Consider the following 16,455-nt stretch of genomic DNA (forward strand, 5'->3'; position numbering starts at 1 on the left):
GCTAGGCTAGGGTTTATTTAGTCTCCCTAGCTATGGGATGCATTGGTGTGCACACATGTTGAACACCTCCCCCTGTGGAAGTCAAACTTCCCATAAATGAAATAGAGTTTAGAGTGGCGCTAAATGGTCTAATTCTGGGTCAGCTGGTTTCAGTTAATTAAAGCTACAGCAATGGTGTATATTAGCCTCCAGGGATGCACAAAAAGTTCCCATGAAGGAGAACCCACTGCATTGAGCGCTGGGCAGAGCAAAATGTTCTGACAATATAGGCTGGGAGGCTGATTGCATTATCAGGTACACCCTGCACCCGGCAGAGTGTTATCTTCTCCCAGATGTATTCCAATGTATTGTGGTCAGATGTTGCAATCAGGTTGAACAACAAGATTGATTGCTTCTGGTCAATAACACACCATGACTGTCCTGGGTAATGTTTCTGGTCAGAATCACCACCACCGCCGCAGTTTTCAGAAAGAAAAACAGGTAGGGGTCCTTTGCTGTTAGTATCACAGGACTGAACAAGACTATTGTGGTACACAATTATATTATAAATCCGATGCTGATTATCTCACAAATAAATATATTCTTACCACGTGTAGCCAGTGTGTTGTACTCACTCCACCAATTAAAAAACTTCCACTGCATTTCTCAGAATTTCATTAGGTCCATTGTGGCTTTTATTAAAAAAAGTGACCTTTTAGCCCAGGTGCCATTTTATTATCCAGGTAAGAAAAAGGAAAAAGTGGATTCCCTGACAGTCCAGCATGGGTAAACACACACAAAATCATCTAAAACCTTTGTTTTTGTCCCCCACAGGCTCAAACGTCTGTTTTCCTGTTGTGTACATAGAAAAAACATGCAAAAAAATTACTAATTTACTAACATACATTTTGAATATTTTCTGCTTTTATCTAGAGGAACTTGGGTGTTTACCAGATGATCAGAAGTTTGCATGTGCTACATTTGATGTAAAAGCACAAGACCGTAAGCAGGATACAGATAAACATGTTGAAGAAGAGCACAAAGAGAGTTTAGCATCAAATGCAGAGGTACAGCTGTATTTTAAGTATATTTACGAATGTTAAAAAAAATTTTTTAAAGCTACCTCCACAATGTTGTCTTGAGAATGATTGATTGTCATTCTGGCTGTATGTATTGGTTAATAGGTGGTTTACTTTAGCTAGTTACATTGCTACTGGGTTAGAATAAATTTTTTTAGCAATAACCAGATTTTGAAGTGTCGTAGTTAAATATTTTGCTCTAGCTACTGCAGTTATTGACATGCATACTTTAAGAATTTTCTTTTGAATTGTAAATTTTAATTCTGGTATTAATTTGAATGTTATTATTTCATATAGGGCCAGCATTTCAGAAAAGGAAACAGTCTGAAATCTGAACAAACCTCTGATGTGACTTTACTTAATATGAGTACAATTGCGTCGGCTATTGCAAATGCATCTTGCAGTGCAAATCCGTCTGAGTTGGCAGCTATGTTAATAGCACTGTCAAATAAACATAAAAAAATGTATTCTGCAGAGGAAACTTCAGAACATCAACAATCCATAAATAGTTTCTTGCATTCATCCCTAGGAAAGAGTAGCCCTGAAAATATTGTTGATATGGAGAGGTACCTGAAAGCTACAAATAACAGTGGTCAAGACACTGAATATGAAAGCTTTGCAAACTCTGTTAAGGATTGTACTTGGGATATATCTCTAGGGTTCAAGCAGCCACTACAAGATTCTGCTGCAGTTCTGGGGAATATTACAGATGTTCAAAAGCAAGACTTGAGAGTACTTGAGAATTCCAGGGAAGTTCAAGCACAGTGTGTTAAACCTCAGCTTGTAAATGATGTCTTTAAAGGTGTTGCAGTGAATCACAGTGTGTGTCTTAGAAACAATTGCAAAACTATGGACAACCCTTCATGTTTGAGGAACAGTGCATTAAATTCTGCAGAACTGTCTGCGTCCAGTCTAGGAGCCTATAAGCTTTCTGACCCAGTTGGGGCAAGTGCCAGTAAAATAAAAGAACATGATAAGGAAAAGATGTTAAAGAAAAACTATTCCTCCACTACTGCTCCATCTACTATGACTTCAAATTTTTCAGAAAGTGAAGCAAAGAGAGGCTGCCAGTTTCCAGGCCACAAAGTCAGCCAAAAAGAAAATAGTTGCTTGAAATCTAGTGGTCCGAGCCATCGGAAGATGTTAAAGTCACCTAGAAGATCTGGTTCTCATTTGTCAAATGATAGAACCTATCAGCCAGCAAATAAGAATTCCCATAATGTCCATGAAGGTAGTACCCAAAAGCATGTTACTTTCCAGCCATCTCCTGATGGAATACTGCAGAAGGATAATGGTAAGCCTTTTAACTGACAAATATACAAATATATTATAATTTTGGTTTTGCTTCCTTAAATGGATTGACGTGTGTGTGTGTGTGTGTGTGTGTGTAAATGTATGTGCGTGTGTATATGTATATGTATGTGTATATATATGTGTATATATATGTGTGTGTGTGTGTATGTATGTATATATATATATATACACATACACACACGCGTACGTTGAGTCTCCCATATCCAAATATTCCGAAATACGGAATATTTTTAGCATGACTGAGAGTGAAATTTTTGATGGTTCATTGTACACCAACTTTGTTTAAGGCACAAAATAATTAAAAATGAAGTATAAAATGACCTATAGGCTGTGTGTATAAGGTGTATATGAAACAGATAAAATTCATGTATGTACACAAACTTTTTGTTTGAGCCACAAAATTATTGAAAATATTGTATAAAATGAACTGCAGGCTGTGTGTTTAAGGTGTATATAAAGTATAAATGCATTCTGTGTTAAGATTTGGGCCCTATTCCTAAGACTTTTCAATATGGTTTGCAAATATTTTAAAATACGGAATATTCCGATATCCAAAATACCCCTGATCCCAAGCATTTTGGATATGGGAGACTCAACCTGTGTGTGTGTGTGTGTGTGTGTGTGTGTGTATGTATATATATATATATATATATATATATATATATATATATATATATATATATATATTTCTATAGAATTATAGATAGATATATACAGTAGAGAGAGACACACAAGGAGACGAGACGGCCGCACTCACGGGACATCAAAAAGAAGACTCATAACACAACAGTGTCGTTGATTCGACATTTCAGTCAATGAAGACTTTGAGCAAGAATCTTGATAAGTCTTCACTGACTGAAACGTTGAATCAACAACACTGTTGTGTTATGAGTCTACATTTGGATGTCCCTGGAGTGCCGCTGGCTCCTATCCAATACATCAGGTTCCTACACCTCTGAGGGCACCAGGGCGAGTATCCATTACTTTTTGTGGAGTGCCGGCTTAAAATTGACTGTGTATGTATGTATGTATGTATGTATATATGTGTATATATATATATATATATATATATATATATATATATATATAATATGTATGTATCCGTATGCTTGTTAAGACTTAAAAAGATGGTGAAATAGCTGTGCCGACAGGGGTATTAGGGCAGTTCACAGGAAGCGATTAAATTGTTTGTCGCTGTAATTAATGGGAGCCCAGTGTTACAATTCAATTGTTTTGAGTACCCATTAATTTATCGTGCTTTTCGTCTGCAATTAGACCGGGTTTAGCCATGTAAAACGGCTAAACCTGTCAAGTCCAGGTTAGGGCACCCAAAACCAGTATTTATTGTACATTTCTGCACACCTACTCAGTACGTGGTGAGCAGAAATGCCACAACGGCGGCTGTTTGCGCCCTAAAAAAGCAACAATTGATTTGCTCCATTGAGCGCCCGACACTACCACCCGCCTGCTAAAACAATTGAAACGCCCCGAAAATGTTATATAGCCTGCAAAGAGGAGGGATACTTTAAAACTTTCACACCTACAATGCCCTTTAAGCAGGGTACACATTGTGCGATGTGTACCCAGCCGACGGCACAATATATTGTGCGTGCCATACACACTATACGGTCCGCTGTACGACTGCAAGATCTATAGATCCATGCTGCTTTTAGCAGCATGGCGTCGATCGTTGCATCGTCCCATCTGCTGTGTAGCACAAACTATGACAAGTTTGCATGCGCATTAAAGTGTACACCCTATACTATGCACACGATATATTGTTCCAATCTTTCTCGGAATGATGTATCGTGTTGTATATCATAGTGTGTACTGGCTTACTGGGTACCGGCTTTAGATGAAAACGAAGTACATAAAATGTTAGAAGATTGTTTTCATTCTAAAGGTGTGATTAAAATTCCTAGAGCTACACAGATGATGTGGTGATTTCATTTGTATTGCGGTGAAATCACATGGGACAAGTTAATTTACTGTCATTATGTGAAAGTCTAAAGAAAATGGAAAAAAAAAACTGTATTGTAATCAAGGAGTTACAGTAACCTTGCTTAAGGTGGGCTTCTTAGCAGCTGTCAGTCACATGTGCTTTTTAAGGTGGCGTCACATAGGCGTTTAAATACATTTGGTCTCCAAAGGAATAAATGCAACTTGTTTTTGGTACCATTTCCATCACTTTTTAAGATCAGGATGTTTAATACAGGGTGTTTATACTGCCAAAGATTTGGAGAGGGGTTAGGGTCACACTTTGTGTGGCTCAAACCATTTAGATGCGTGTGAATTTGCAAAGTTCTCCATGTCGTAAACTTGTTACGTATCACGCCCTTATTAGGTTTATTAAATTCTTGAATGTCATATCAATGTTTTTTGTTTTTTTTTAAACCTTACATTTAGAGTAGCTGTTTAAAAATGTTCAGCGAAAACATTTTTAAATTAATTGAATCCCCCGCAGAGCAACAGGCATGTAGAAACTGCAATTTCTGCATAATTTTTTATGAATTGCTGCTATGTACTAATTGCACAATGCAGTTGATTTCACAGAAATGGTGTTTGGCCCATCCGTTTACACTATCTGAGATGGTGTAAACTGCTTAAAGCCTGTTGAGGCTTACGAGCAGGAAAGGGATCTTTTGATCTCTCTCTGCCGCAGCCTTCGGCCAGCGACGGAGACTGATGGTGTGCGCATGTGCTGTGTCAGCCTTCCCCAGAGAAGCCAAGTCAAGATTTATACAAAATGCTGGGGATGTAATTCACAGGGACAGTACTTATCGCAACCGTTGTCCCTGCGAGTTCCCCTTTGTACATAGCAGATATATTATTAAAAATGAAAAATCATTATTTGGCACAGTTTTGCAGCGTTTTGAAATGTAGCATGCTGACTTTTGTCTTGGCTGAATGCAAATTTGGGACATCTATTTATTAAGAGTGGGTGCACATGATCATTGAGTCACTGTACGATCAATTGGTAGTTAATGCAACCACTACAATAGATTTGTGGTTAATTGTTGATTAGAACGATTTGCTGGTTTAATTTGAAACTGCATACATTGTTTGTTGGGAAGGGATCTGGTGTCGATGTGATGTACATTACCTGTAAAATCATGTCTCACCAGATTGTAAAGCTTTTCTTGACTATACTGCTCAGGCAATTGAAGAGGAGCAGTACAGTTTTCGACCATCTACTTGTCCTTTGATTCATTCTTCTCCTAGCCAGGATTCATTGAAGATACCTGATGACAGGTAATCTGTGTTAAATTACCTTATTTTTGGGGAATGTTGGCAGTTTATAATGTCTGTTACTAATTTTGGTTATTAGTCATCCTTGTGAATAATGAAAAATCAGCTAATGGAGATTTTGTTATTATTCATTCTCCTCCTCATGGCTTATAACACCAATCTCGTGATGTTGTGGACATTGAAAAGCAGACTGCCAATCTGTACCCTGCATTATAATATCATTGTTGCACGCTAACCATGATCTAGATTAAAAATAAAGAGGTGAATTATGTTGTATTCTAAAAATCTTGCTTTATACACAATTTATGGTGTTACTTGCTTGGAGGTGCTTAACTTTATTTATTATAGAAGTGTTCCATACATATTATACCAACAAATAAGTACTGGGAATAGTACAGTGCAAGGGATAATTGTTGACTTTTAGTACTTTGTAATCACTGTTATGACAATAGTGCGCAGTGTTTTTTTTCTAATCCTGTTGTGTTAGTTTCTTTCTATATTGAGGTTTTAAAACAATTGATTTGGAGTGGCCTTTGTTTAAAAAAAAATAAAAAATACGGGATTGGTAATGGATAACTATTACACAGTATGGAGAGTTATGGTGGCAATATAAAGAGGGAGCTATTTATTTTTGATGGAATTCATTATTTGCCTTGTGATTTATTTTTATATTTTTGTAGTGTTAATAAATAGTTTTTTTTTTGTTTGTTTTTCCCCCAAAGGTCTGGTGTATCCCCAGAAAGTGTATCAGTGGAGAGATCTTCAAATGCTGGTTTATCTCCTGAATCATCATGTCTTAGTCCTAGCTTGAGCAGACTAACATATGTTTCAGCCACAGAGTGTACATTACAGAATACCAATATTCAAAGTCCCGAGAAAAAAAAGGTGAGAAATTATAATCCCTACTCTCTATACTCATCTATCTGTTGGAGTGCTGCTTATAGGAGGTGAGTGTGGTAGCGTTATACAAGGGCTGTTCTCCATAGTTAATGGGCAGGGAGATGGTGTCATGATCAGTAAGTGACCTCTGCTGCTGAGGTAAAGCTATAATAAATGATGGTATAATTGTTGTATTAATGTCAGTAAGTTACATATAATAAAAGTAAGAATAATACAAACAATAGCATGATAAATGTAATTAAAGCCCCTAATTGCTTTAAAAAAACAAAAGCAAAGCAGCGTCAGTTTGAACACCTCCAAATTAGTGTTGGGTTGTTGCTAGAAAATTTTCATTGCAGCGGGGAGATCTAGGTCATGTTTTTCTGAACACTTCTTAAAAACCATTTTTCATTCTTTATTACTCCAAGGCAACCATTACAGTGGGTTAGCTCCTCTGTAGTTAAAGACCGGAATGTAAAAAATTGCCAGTTGGATGGTACTGTATATTACGAAGACTTGGGCAATTCCACTTTTATGTTGCAAAACCAAGGAAACACTTTCTACGCAGGTGAACCAGTCTGCTTCTTTACAGAGCAGTTTTAGTAGCAAATAAATTTAAAAAGATCTCAATTTCAGAAGTACAGTAGCTTTTGTGCATACAGACCTTTTAAGTGGTAGTCTATATGCATCGGGGATAGGCTGTGGTCCCGCTTAAGGAGAACCAGAACTTTTCAAAGTTCTGTAATCCTATAAGACCATGTCAGGGTATTTGGAGGATGCTTGCTTCAATGAGTTTGAAACATCCCCTTAAAGTAAGTGCCTATTTTAGGGATTTTTTCCTATTCCTGTATTTCATTAATTGGACAGTTGTAGATTTTTATCAATATGATTGTAGCTCCTGTGGTAATGAAGATACCGTTTCACAAGATGTGTGCTACACGTGGTAAAACTTTTTTTTCATTGTGGAAATAGAAGAGTTGTTTGTTTTAAATGTAATTCCCGATCAAATACAATAATTTGTATGAATGCCGTTCAGTCACTAATTTGCGGTGCAAGTCGCTTAAGAAAGAATTGCTTTCCAGTCTAATCGTGTGGTTCCAAAGCACAAAAGTTTTTTTATGTAAAAAGGGGTAACACGATGCAAGTTTAACAATTAGAGTAAAAAGTAATAAAATAGTAGTCGATACATGCGCACTGGTCCCAGTATACAGTCATTCAGTCCAGAAGTCTGTGGTCGCAAAGAAGATGTCTGTGCACTGGGGTCAGGACACAAGCCTATATACCTTACAGGTTTCAGAGTTAACAAAGGGACAAATTGACAGGTTTTCATTGGTTCTTGCTTCTGGTCATTGGTCAGTTCATACGGTGTCATCAGGGGTATGGCTCAGTCTTTCAACAGTCACATTGTGTAGCTTCCCGCCGAAGAACTGGTTAAAACTGGCTACAACACTGCATACAAGTAATAGGATTCTACTCAATAACTCCCTGTCATCCATAACTAGCGGACGTATGATGCGACTTCTTTGCCGATGGAAACGGATGTCTGCAAATAGGGATTTAGTATGATACCAAACATGACATGTCCACTATATTCTGAACCTTGGATCTCCTTTAAGTATATTTCACATCATAATTATTAGCTAACAATACCTTTAACTCTGGTTATTAACTATAAAGTGTGGGAACCATTTGATATGTGTGCGTTCGCATATGTGTGTCTGTGTATTGAAATAGCAAATGTGCGTCTATGTGTATGTATGTGAATACGCATATGAGCGTCTTTGTGTGTGTGTGTATATATATATATAACAAAAAAGCTGCGGCACTCCAAGATTGGTGAAATAAGTAATGCTGTATTTAAGCCGACGTTTCAAAGCTTTCAGGCCTTTCTATCAAGGCACATACAGTGTGTCAACAAACAGATACACATAAACGATCTTACCTTAAGTAGGCAAGGCACCACACTCGCCTGCTGCAGACCGGGGAGAGGGGCCCGTCACGTGTTCCGGGACGTCCCTGAAAGATGACGTCACAGCGCTGACGGGTTGCCATGGCAACCCGCTAGTTGCCTGAAGAATCTCCCCGGTCTGCAAAAGCAGAACAGAGACACATCAAGAAGATTAACATCTGAAAATACACATGGAGGGATATGTAGAATACACTAAAAACAGTACCTGAGGACTATGATGAAAGTAATTTTACAGGCACATATCTCCATTGATATAACTAAACACAATAATACCCGCACTGATACTGCAAGTAATACTAGTCAAAAAAACGAGGGGAATCGTGAGAGACTCTCTAAACCTCCGAAGGATAACAAACAACGGATCACACACAGACAAACACCCACACTATACAACCATAAACATGGACACCAAATAGCAAAATATAGCTCCTAACAAGGACTCAATACAAGAGTATTATCATGATTATGGTTTAAGCATATTCCAATTAATTTCTACTTCAGGGTCCATAGGGTATCCACAGGATACCTTGGGGTATAGGTGATGACGTCAGTCTTCAGGCACCACAGAGTTAAAGTTTTCAGCCTCCCAGGGTGCATCTGGGTCCCTCTCCTATACCCCGCCCCCGGGCCAAGGCATCTCAGTTTCGTCGGTGCCTGGCCGGAGTCGGAGGCACTGTGCAGAGGGGGGCTATGAAGAGCCCCTGAAGTTTCTTTTAAAGGCAGCGCTGGCTGAACATCTGGGAGTACAGCATGGACAGTCAGTACTGACGTCCATGCCGTCTCCCCTACACCCCGCCGGTACCAGAACGCCGGTACTGATCCGGGGATGCTGGTAGACATCTGGGGTCACGGCTAGCGGTGTCCCCAGATGTTTTGGACCATGGCCGGATCCAAGGGGATGCAGGTAAGCAGCGGGGTCCCGCGGTGGGTCCCCGCTGGTAACATGGTCCTGAGTCCCCAGGCAGGGGGCTCCCTGGGGACTGGCTGCAGCGTGGAGCCAGGCGACCAACCTGCGCTTCCACTACCCCCTGGGACAGCGGGCCGCTGCTGAGCGGCATGCGCTGCGGCGTCCCAGGGGTTAAATGCATGCCAGGGGAGCGCGCTTTCCCTGTCTCACAGCCGGCGCCTCCCCTGCTGCACACAGCCTCTCTGCTCTGCCTGATTGGCCACAGTGTGTCAGCTGTCCTCCCCAGGCCGGCCTCCTTCATCTTCTGCTCCTCGGTGGCCATCTTTAAAGCATGGTGAACACTGCTGGAAGCCTGTGAGCGGTGGCATTGCGGTCTGGGTGGGTCCCCCAGCATACCTCTCCTCTGTTTGTCACAGGTCAGTGTATGCAGCGCTGAGTCCTACCAGCCTGAGGGTCTGAGTAGTTGAGAATCAGCGCTAATAGTGCAGGGATTTGTTTCTTCTGCATTGTATGTGACTGAACTGCTAGCCTGCTGTCTGTACTTTCACTTTCTACTGTCAGCTTTATTACTGTCCCTGATCTTGCTCTGCTCAAAGCCCTTGCGGTGCGCGGTGTGCAGGGTGTTATTCACACTATACCAATACGTATAGGTGTGAGTGTCACATACTTACCATCATGTCTGAGACTGATTTTCCTCTCCAGCTCATGTGTACTAAATGTAAGGTACCAATAGCGGAGGGGGAGGGTAACGCGGAGGGGTTATGCCCCCAGTGCCTGGCACTGTCACGGCCGATTATGGTCACGGTCCCGGTACAGGAACCTCCCTGGGCTTGTTTCGCTAAGGCGCTTACAACCCTTGTGGGCCAGCTAGCTCCGCCACCTGTGTTTACCCAGACGGGTTTGTCCCAGCAGTCAGTGGTGTCGTCACCCATGTGGGAGTTCCCGAGACAATTGATGGTACCCCACAGTCTCCCTGTCCCTTCCCAGGTTTCTCCGGAGCCTGCGTGGGTTAATACTCTTAACTACATCGGTTCAGCAATTGTCCGATGTTTTACAGGGGGAGTCTGTGTTGCGGCCTCATAACGGCCGGTGGCGTCTTTATCTGCTCCTTATGGGGATGACAATGAGACGTCAGATCATGGGGAGATTCTGGATCTATCTGACCAAGAACCTCTCCGTACCAAAGAGCCGGACGCTAAGTCCAAGGTGTATATCCCTGGTCTTATTCGAGCGGTCCGCTCGGCTTTAGTTATTGAGGATATTGATCCTTTGGTGGCCACATTCATATATGCCTTTTTAAGGATATTAAGGGTGAGGCTACGGTTTTCCCTCTTTCTGATCAATTAGTGGATCATTTAGAGGAGGCGTGGAAAAATCCAGGTAAACGGTTTCAGCCCCAGAGACGCTTAGCCGTGGCTTATCCGTTTGCGGTCAATTATTTTTCTAAGCGGGAATCCCCTACGCAAGTGGATTCACATGTCACACGCCTAGTCAAAAGTGCCACGTTGCCTATGCCTTCGATGTCATCCTTGAAGGATGTCACTGACCGCAAGGTGGAGATCTGCCTCAAATCCGTTTATTCCCTTGCAGGGAAGCATCCAGACCGGCTCTGGCCGTGTGTTGGGTAGCCAGAGCTATGGAGCGCTGGGCGGATAATTTGGAGGCGTCTTTGGACTCTGACTGTTCGGCTGAACAGACCGAGTTGGTGGGCAATCTCCGAGACTCGGCCACTTACATTAATGAAGCGGCTTTAGATATTTGTATGCTCACCTCTAGGATCTCCTCTGCAGCTGTGGCTGCTCGTCGCACCTTATGGTTGCGTTCTTGGAAAGCGGACGCGGATTCCAAAAAGGGATTAGAAGGTCTGGACAGGTACTATTTGGTCCAGATCTGGACAAAATTGTAGTTACGTTGGCAGCAGCAAAATCTGCATGTCTTCTGACTGCTACGATTCCTTCTAGTGCTGGTGGGTCGTCCTTTTGGCCTCACAGGGCCCAAGGTAGGCCTAAAGTACAGTCCTTTCCACGGCAGGCTGGGGCCAAGAAATTGTCCAAGCCCAAGAAACAGGTCTGGAGTACCAGACGTCCGGCTCCTAGGTCAGATAACAAACCTGCGGCCTGACGGTCCAGGCCTCCTTTTGGGGGACCCCAAAGTGGGGTGCGCCTGCTTCAGTTCGCCCGGTGCTGGTCGCAGTGCATGTTCCAATTTCCCAGAGGGGCCTGGGTTTCTATTCCATTCTATTTTTGGTGCAGAAACCCAATGGGTCTTACCGTTCAATACTAAACCTAAAGGCCCTCAGCAAGTCCTTGAGGGTGCCTCTGTTTCGGATGGAGACCCTGCGGTCCATTATTCTGGCACTGGAACCTGGGGACTACATGGTGTCATTGGACATCCAGGACGCTTACCTGCATGTCCCTATTCTTTTGCGCCATCAGCAGTTCCTCAAATTGGCAATCTGCAACGAACATTTCCAGTTCCGGGCACTGCCTTTTGGCCTGGTGACTGCTCCACGGGTATTCACCAAGGTCATGGCGGCTCTCCTGCGGACGCAGGGAGTCCGACTGTTGCCTTATCTGGACGACCTCCTGTTGATAGCGGGGTCTCCAGAGCTTCTTTTACACCATCTGGATCTGACGATTGCGGTACTGCAACGTCACGGCTGGTTGACAAACTGGCAGAGGTCCACTCTCACCCCGTCTCAGAGGATCCTGCACCTCGGGGCCTTATTGGACTCCAGGCAGCAGTGGATCTTTGTGACGGAGGCAAAGATCCTTGCTTTGTAGTTGAGGGTGCGCAGTTGTCTGCAGTGTCGTCGAGTGTCGATACACTTGGCAAAGAGGTTATTGGGCTCAATGGTGTCGGTATTGTCACTCCAAACCTCTGCTGCTATTGATCCGGTCCAGATGGAATGGATTGCCTCAGTGTCTCAAGTCCCAGACGATGGGGCTCACTCCGGATGTTCGCCTGTCTCTAACCTGGTGTTTGTAGACGACCCACCTCAACAAGGGTCGCCCGTTCTGGGTGGCGAACTGGGTCTTGTTAACAACGGACGCCAGTCTCCGGTGCTGGGGAGCTGTCACGGGTCCACACTTGTTTCAGGGCAGGTGGACTCGGGCGGTAGCGGGGCTTCCAATAAACATTTTGGAGCTCCATGCGGTGTCAAGAGCTCTCCAACGGGCACAGCCAGTTCTCCAGGGTCCCGTCGGACAACGCCACCACGGTGGCCTATTTAAACCAGCAAGGAGGAACCGGGAGAGTGGTCTTTATACCAGGACGTCTTTCGGAGTCTGGTGGACAAGTGGGGTCTTCCAGAGATAGACCTCATGGCGTCCCGGCACAACAACAAGTTGCCGGTGTACGGGTCTCGAACATGAGACGAAAAGGCGTCTCTGGTGTATGCCCTGTCCGTCTAGTAGACGTTCCAGTTTGCCTACCTTTTCTCTCCGTTTTCCCTCCTTCCGCGGGTATTACGGAAATTCAAATCAAGAAGGAGGTACGCTACTGTTGATAGCTTCCGAGTGGCCCAGACGGCACTGGTTCTCCGACCTCTAGAGTCTGTCAGTAGACGTTCCTCTGAGGTTACCATTACGACCGAATCTGCTGTCATAGGGTCCTTGTCTTCACCCGGACCTGACTCGGTGTGGCTGTTGAAACGGTCATGCTAAGGTCCAGAGGATTTTTCTAGCTCCGTGGTGCAAACCATACTAAGAGCTCGTAAACCTTCCTCGGCAAGAATCTACCATCGTGTGTGGCATACTTTCTTCCGGTGGTGTAGAACTAGAGGGTATTCCCTTAGGGAGTTCCGCCTGTCTAGGGTGTTGGCTTTCCTACAGGCTGGACTGGATCATGGGCTTCGCCTGGCTTCTCTGAAAGTGCAGGTGTCTGCCCTGTCAGTCTGGTTTCATCGTAGGATTGCTGCGCTCTCTGATGTGCACACCTTTATGCGAGGTGTTCTTCGCATTCAGCCACCTTTTGTTCCACCGGTGGCGCCTTGGAATTGGGCTGTGGTCCTGAGAGTTCTCTAGGGGCCGCCGTTTGAACCACTGGACTCAGTGGACTTTAAATGGCTTACAGCTGAAACCATATTCCTTCTGGCCATTGCCTCGGCCAGACGGATTTCGGATTCAGGGGTTCTCTCTTGTAGACCCCCTTTTCTGATTTTTCATAGGAATAGGGCGGTGCTTCGCACTCGTCCGGGATTCCTTCCCGAAGTGGTATCCAGTTTTCACATCAATGAAGAAATTGTTGTGCCGGCTTTCAATTCACCTGGACTTTCAGTGGGTGACGCCACTTGGGATGTTGTGCGGGCATTGAGAATTTATGTTGACCGCACTTCTTCTTTTAGGAAGTCGGACGCCTTGTTTGTCCTCTATGGCTTCCGTAAAAAGGGTTGGCCTGCTTCAAAGTAGACTTTGGCAGGCTGTATTCGTATGGCAATTTCAGAAGCTTATCATCATGAAGGTCTTCCAGTTCCCTCCTTGGTGAGGGCTCATTCCACTAGGTCTGTGGGTCCTTCATTTGCAGCTAGACGTGGTCCCTCTGCAGTTCAGATCTGCAAGGCTGCTACGTAGTCTTCTGTCAATACCTTTGTGAGGTATTACGCTTTTGACATCTTTGCCTCTCAGGATGCTTCCTTCGGGCGGCGGATTCTCCTCTCAGCACAGGAGCGTCCCCACCCTTAAAGGATACTGCTTTGGGACATCCCCAAGGTATCCTGTGGATACCCTATGGACCCTGAAGTAGAAAATATGAGATATGGTAAGAACTTACCCTTGTTATCTCTATTTCTACGAAGTCCATAGGGTTCCACAGGACTCCCGCCCTGTCGCACCTGTACTGCAGATGGGCTTTATTCTGGTCACCGGTTTTTCCGTCTCCCTATGGTGAGAATGTGATTCCTGTGAGTGTCCAGATTTTTTTTTTTTTTTTTCTCTCTTTCTTCTCCTCCTCCGGCCTATGGCTTGTGACGTAACTGAGATGCCTTGGCCCGGGGGCGGGGTATAGGAGAGGGACCCAGATGCACCCTGGGAGGCTGAAAACTTTAACTCTGTGGTGCCTGAAGACTGACGTCATCACCTATACCCCAAGGTATCCTGTGGAACCCTATGGACTTCGTAGAAATAGAGATAACAAGGGTAAGTTCTTACCATATCTCATATTTTTTTCATTAAGTCCCAGGGGGGCAATTGTGCCGAGTTGATGGATCCATCTAGTCTCCAGGAGCAAGAGTTTTCCAGCTCTGTCCCCTGTACCGGTGAATCTTTTAAACATTCTCATAATGAGAGACGATTTAATATCAACTATATCTTGAATTGTCTATCATCTTTCGTAATTTACATAATTATCTGCCCGTGTGGTCTTTATTACGTAGGACAAACCACGCGGACTGTGAGAGAAAGGATGGCGGTACACAGATCCTCAATTAAAGCAGCGTTGGCTAAAAGATCTTCTGACCAGCCGGTGGCACGCCAATTTTTGCAACAGGGCCACACGGTAGCCTCTCTCCGTCACATGGTCATTGACCATGTTCCGGTATCTATTCGGGGAGGGGACAGAGCTGGAAAACTCTTGTATTGAGTCCTTGTTAGGAACTATATTTTGCTATTTGGTGTCCATGTTTATGGTTGTATAGTGTGGGTGTTTGTCTGTGTGTGATCCGTTGTTTGTTACCCTTCGGAGGTTTAGAGAGTCTCTCACGATTCCCCTCGTTTTTTTGACTAGTATTACTTGCAGTATCAGTGTGGGTATTATTGTGTTTAGTTATATCAATGGAGATATGTGCCTGTAAAATTACTTTTATCATAGTCCTCAGGTACTGTTTTTTGTGTATTCTACATATCCCCCCATGTGTATTTTCAGATGTTAATCTTCTTGATGTGTCTCTGTTCTGCTTTTGCAGACCGGGGAGACTCTTCCGACATCTAGCGGGTTGCCATGGCAACCCGTCAGCGCTGTGATGTCATCTTTCAGGGACGTCCCGGAACACGTGACGGGCCCCTCTCCCCGGTCTGCAGCAGACGAGTGTGGTGCCTTGCCTACTTAAGGTAAGATCGTTTATGTGTATCTGTTTGTTGACACACTGTATGTGCCTTGATAAAAAGGCCTGAAGGCTTTGAAACGTCGGCTTAAATACAGCATTACTTATTTCACCAATCTTGGAGTGCCGCAGCTTTTTTGTTCTATTGTCTTTTATACTGCTGAAGGCAACCAAGTAGCCGCTGTCTATATACTGAAGTGCCGGTCCATTGTTGCTAGTTTGTGTATATATATATATATATATATATATATATATATATATAATACGTGTGTGTCAGTGTATGTGTGTTGTGAATTTGCATTTGTGCGCATTGGATTGCACCGACGCAAATTAGCGTCCTAGTAATACGTCGTCAGACCATAGACCTATATTGTCAGATAATAATTGTAAAGCGATCATATCCAATTATTTGACTTTGACATTTGTCTTACAGCTGTAATTGCCTGGGTGAAGAAATTTTTTATCACCAGGGAAGATTATTATTTTAAAAACAATGGTTAAAAGATAATGCTCTTAAAGTGCAAAAATTCAAATAGTTGTTCTCTCTTGAATTAAAATTCTCATCTCTGGTACTGTTGACATATCCTCTAGTGAAGAAGCACCCAGGAAATTTGGTTTAAATAATGTTCTATAAAAATATTTCTAAATCAATTTTTATAAACCGCAATATCTGACCAGAAATCTGATTGGAGAAGCTTGTTTAAGAAAATGGGTTATAAATCAAATATTAATTAAGTCTTTAATCTTGACACAGTGGATGCATTTTCACAAGTGTCAGACTGGTATTCATTTAATAATGTAGGTTACTGAAAGGGAAGTAAATGCAGCAATAGCTACAGTAGCTTGTCTAGTAGATCTGCACTTCCACTGGAGACCTGATGGACGTACAAATACAGAATTCTTTTTAAAGGCCGATTTCTTCAGCAACTGCTTAGTGTCCAGTATTGCTTTAGACTCTTTACACAGTCCTTTAACTACTGTATCAAGAAACTCTTCAGACAGATTTCGAGGACCCAATAACTTATAAGAAGGATAGGAACTA

The 16,455-nt window shown here is 43.1% G+C and overlaps 1 protein-coding gene across 1 annotated transcript in view; it reads left to right on the forward strand.

Moving 5' to 3' along the window:
• The window catches only part of LOC148526981 (centrosomal protein of 192 kDa-like), a 207,086-nt gene that overhangs the window by 159,861 nt on the left and 30,770 nt on the right, over positions 1–16,455 (forward strand). The window contains exons 18-21 of the mRNA XM_088469516.1: positions 913–1,046; positions 1,356–2,352; positions 5,498–5,624; positions 6,344–6,506. Of these exons, the coding sequence (XP_088325642.1) occupies positions 913–1,046; positions 1,356–2,352; positions 5,498–5,624; positions 6,344–6,506 (1,421 nt within the window). The remainder of the gene's footprint in view (positions 1–912; positions 1,047–1,355; positions 2,353–5,497; positions 5,625–6,343; positions 6,507–16,455) is intronic.

This window comes from Taudactylus pleione, unplaced genomic scaffold, assembly GCF_031769625.1.
Source record: "Taudactylus pleione unplaced genomic scaffold, aTauple2 ptg000093l, whole genome shotgun sequence".
NCBI lineage: Eukaryota > Metazoa > Chordata > Amphibia > Anura > Myobatrachidae > Taudactylus > Taudactylus pleione.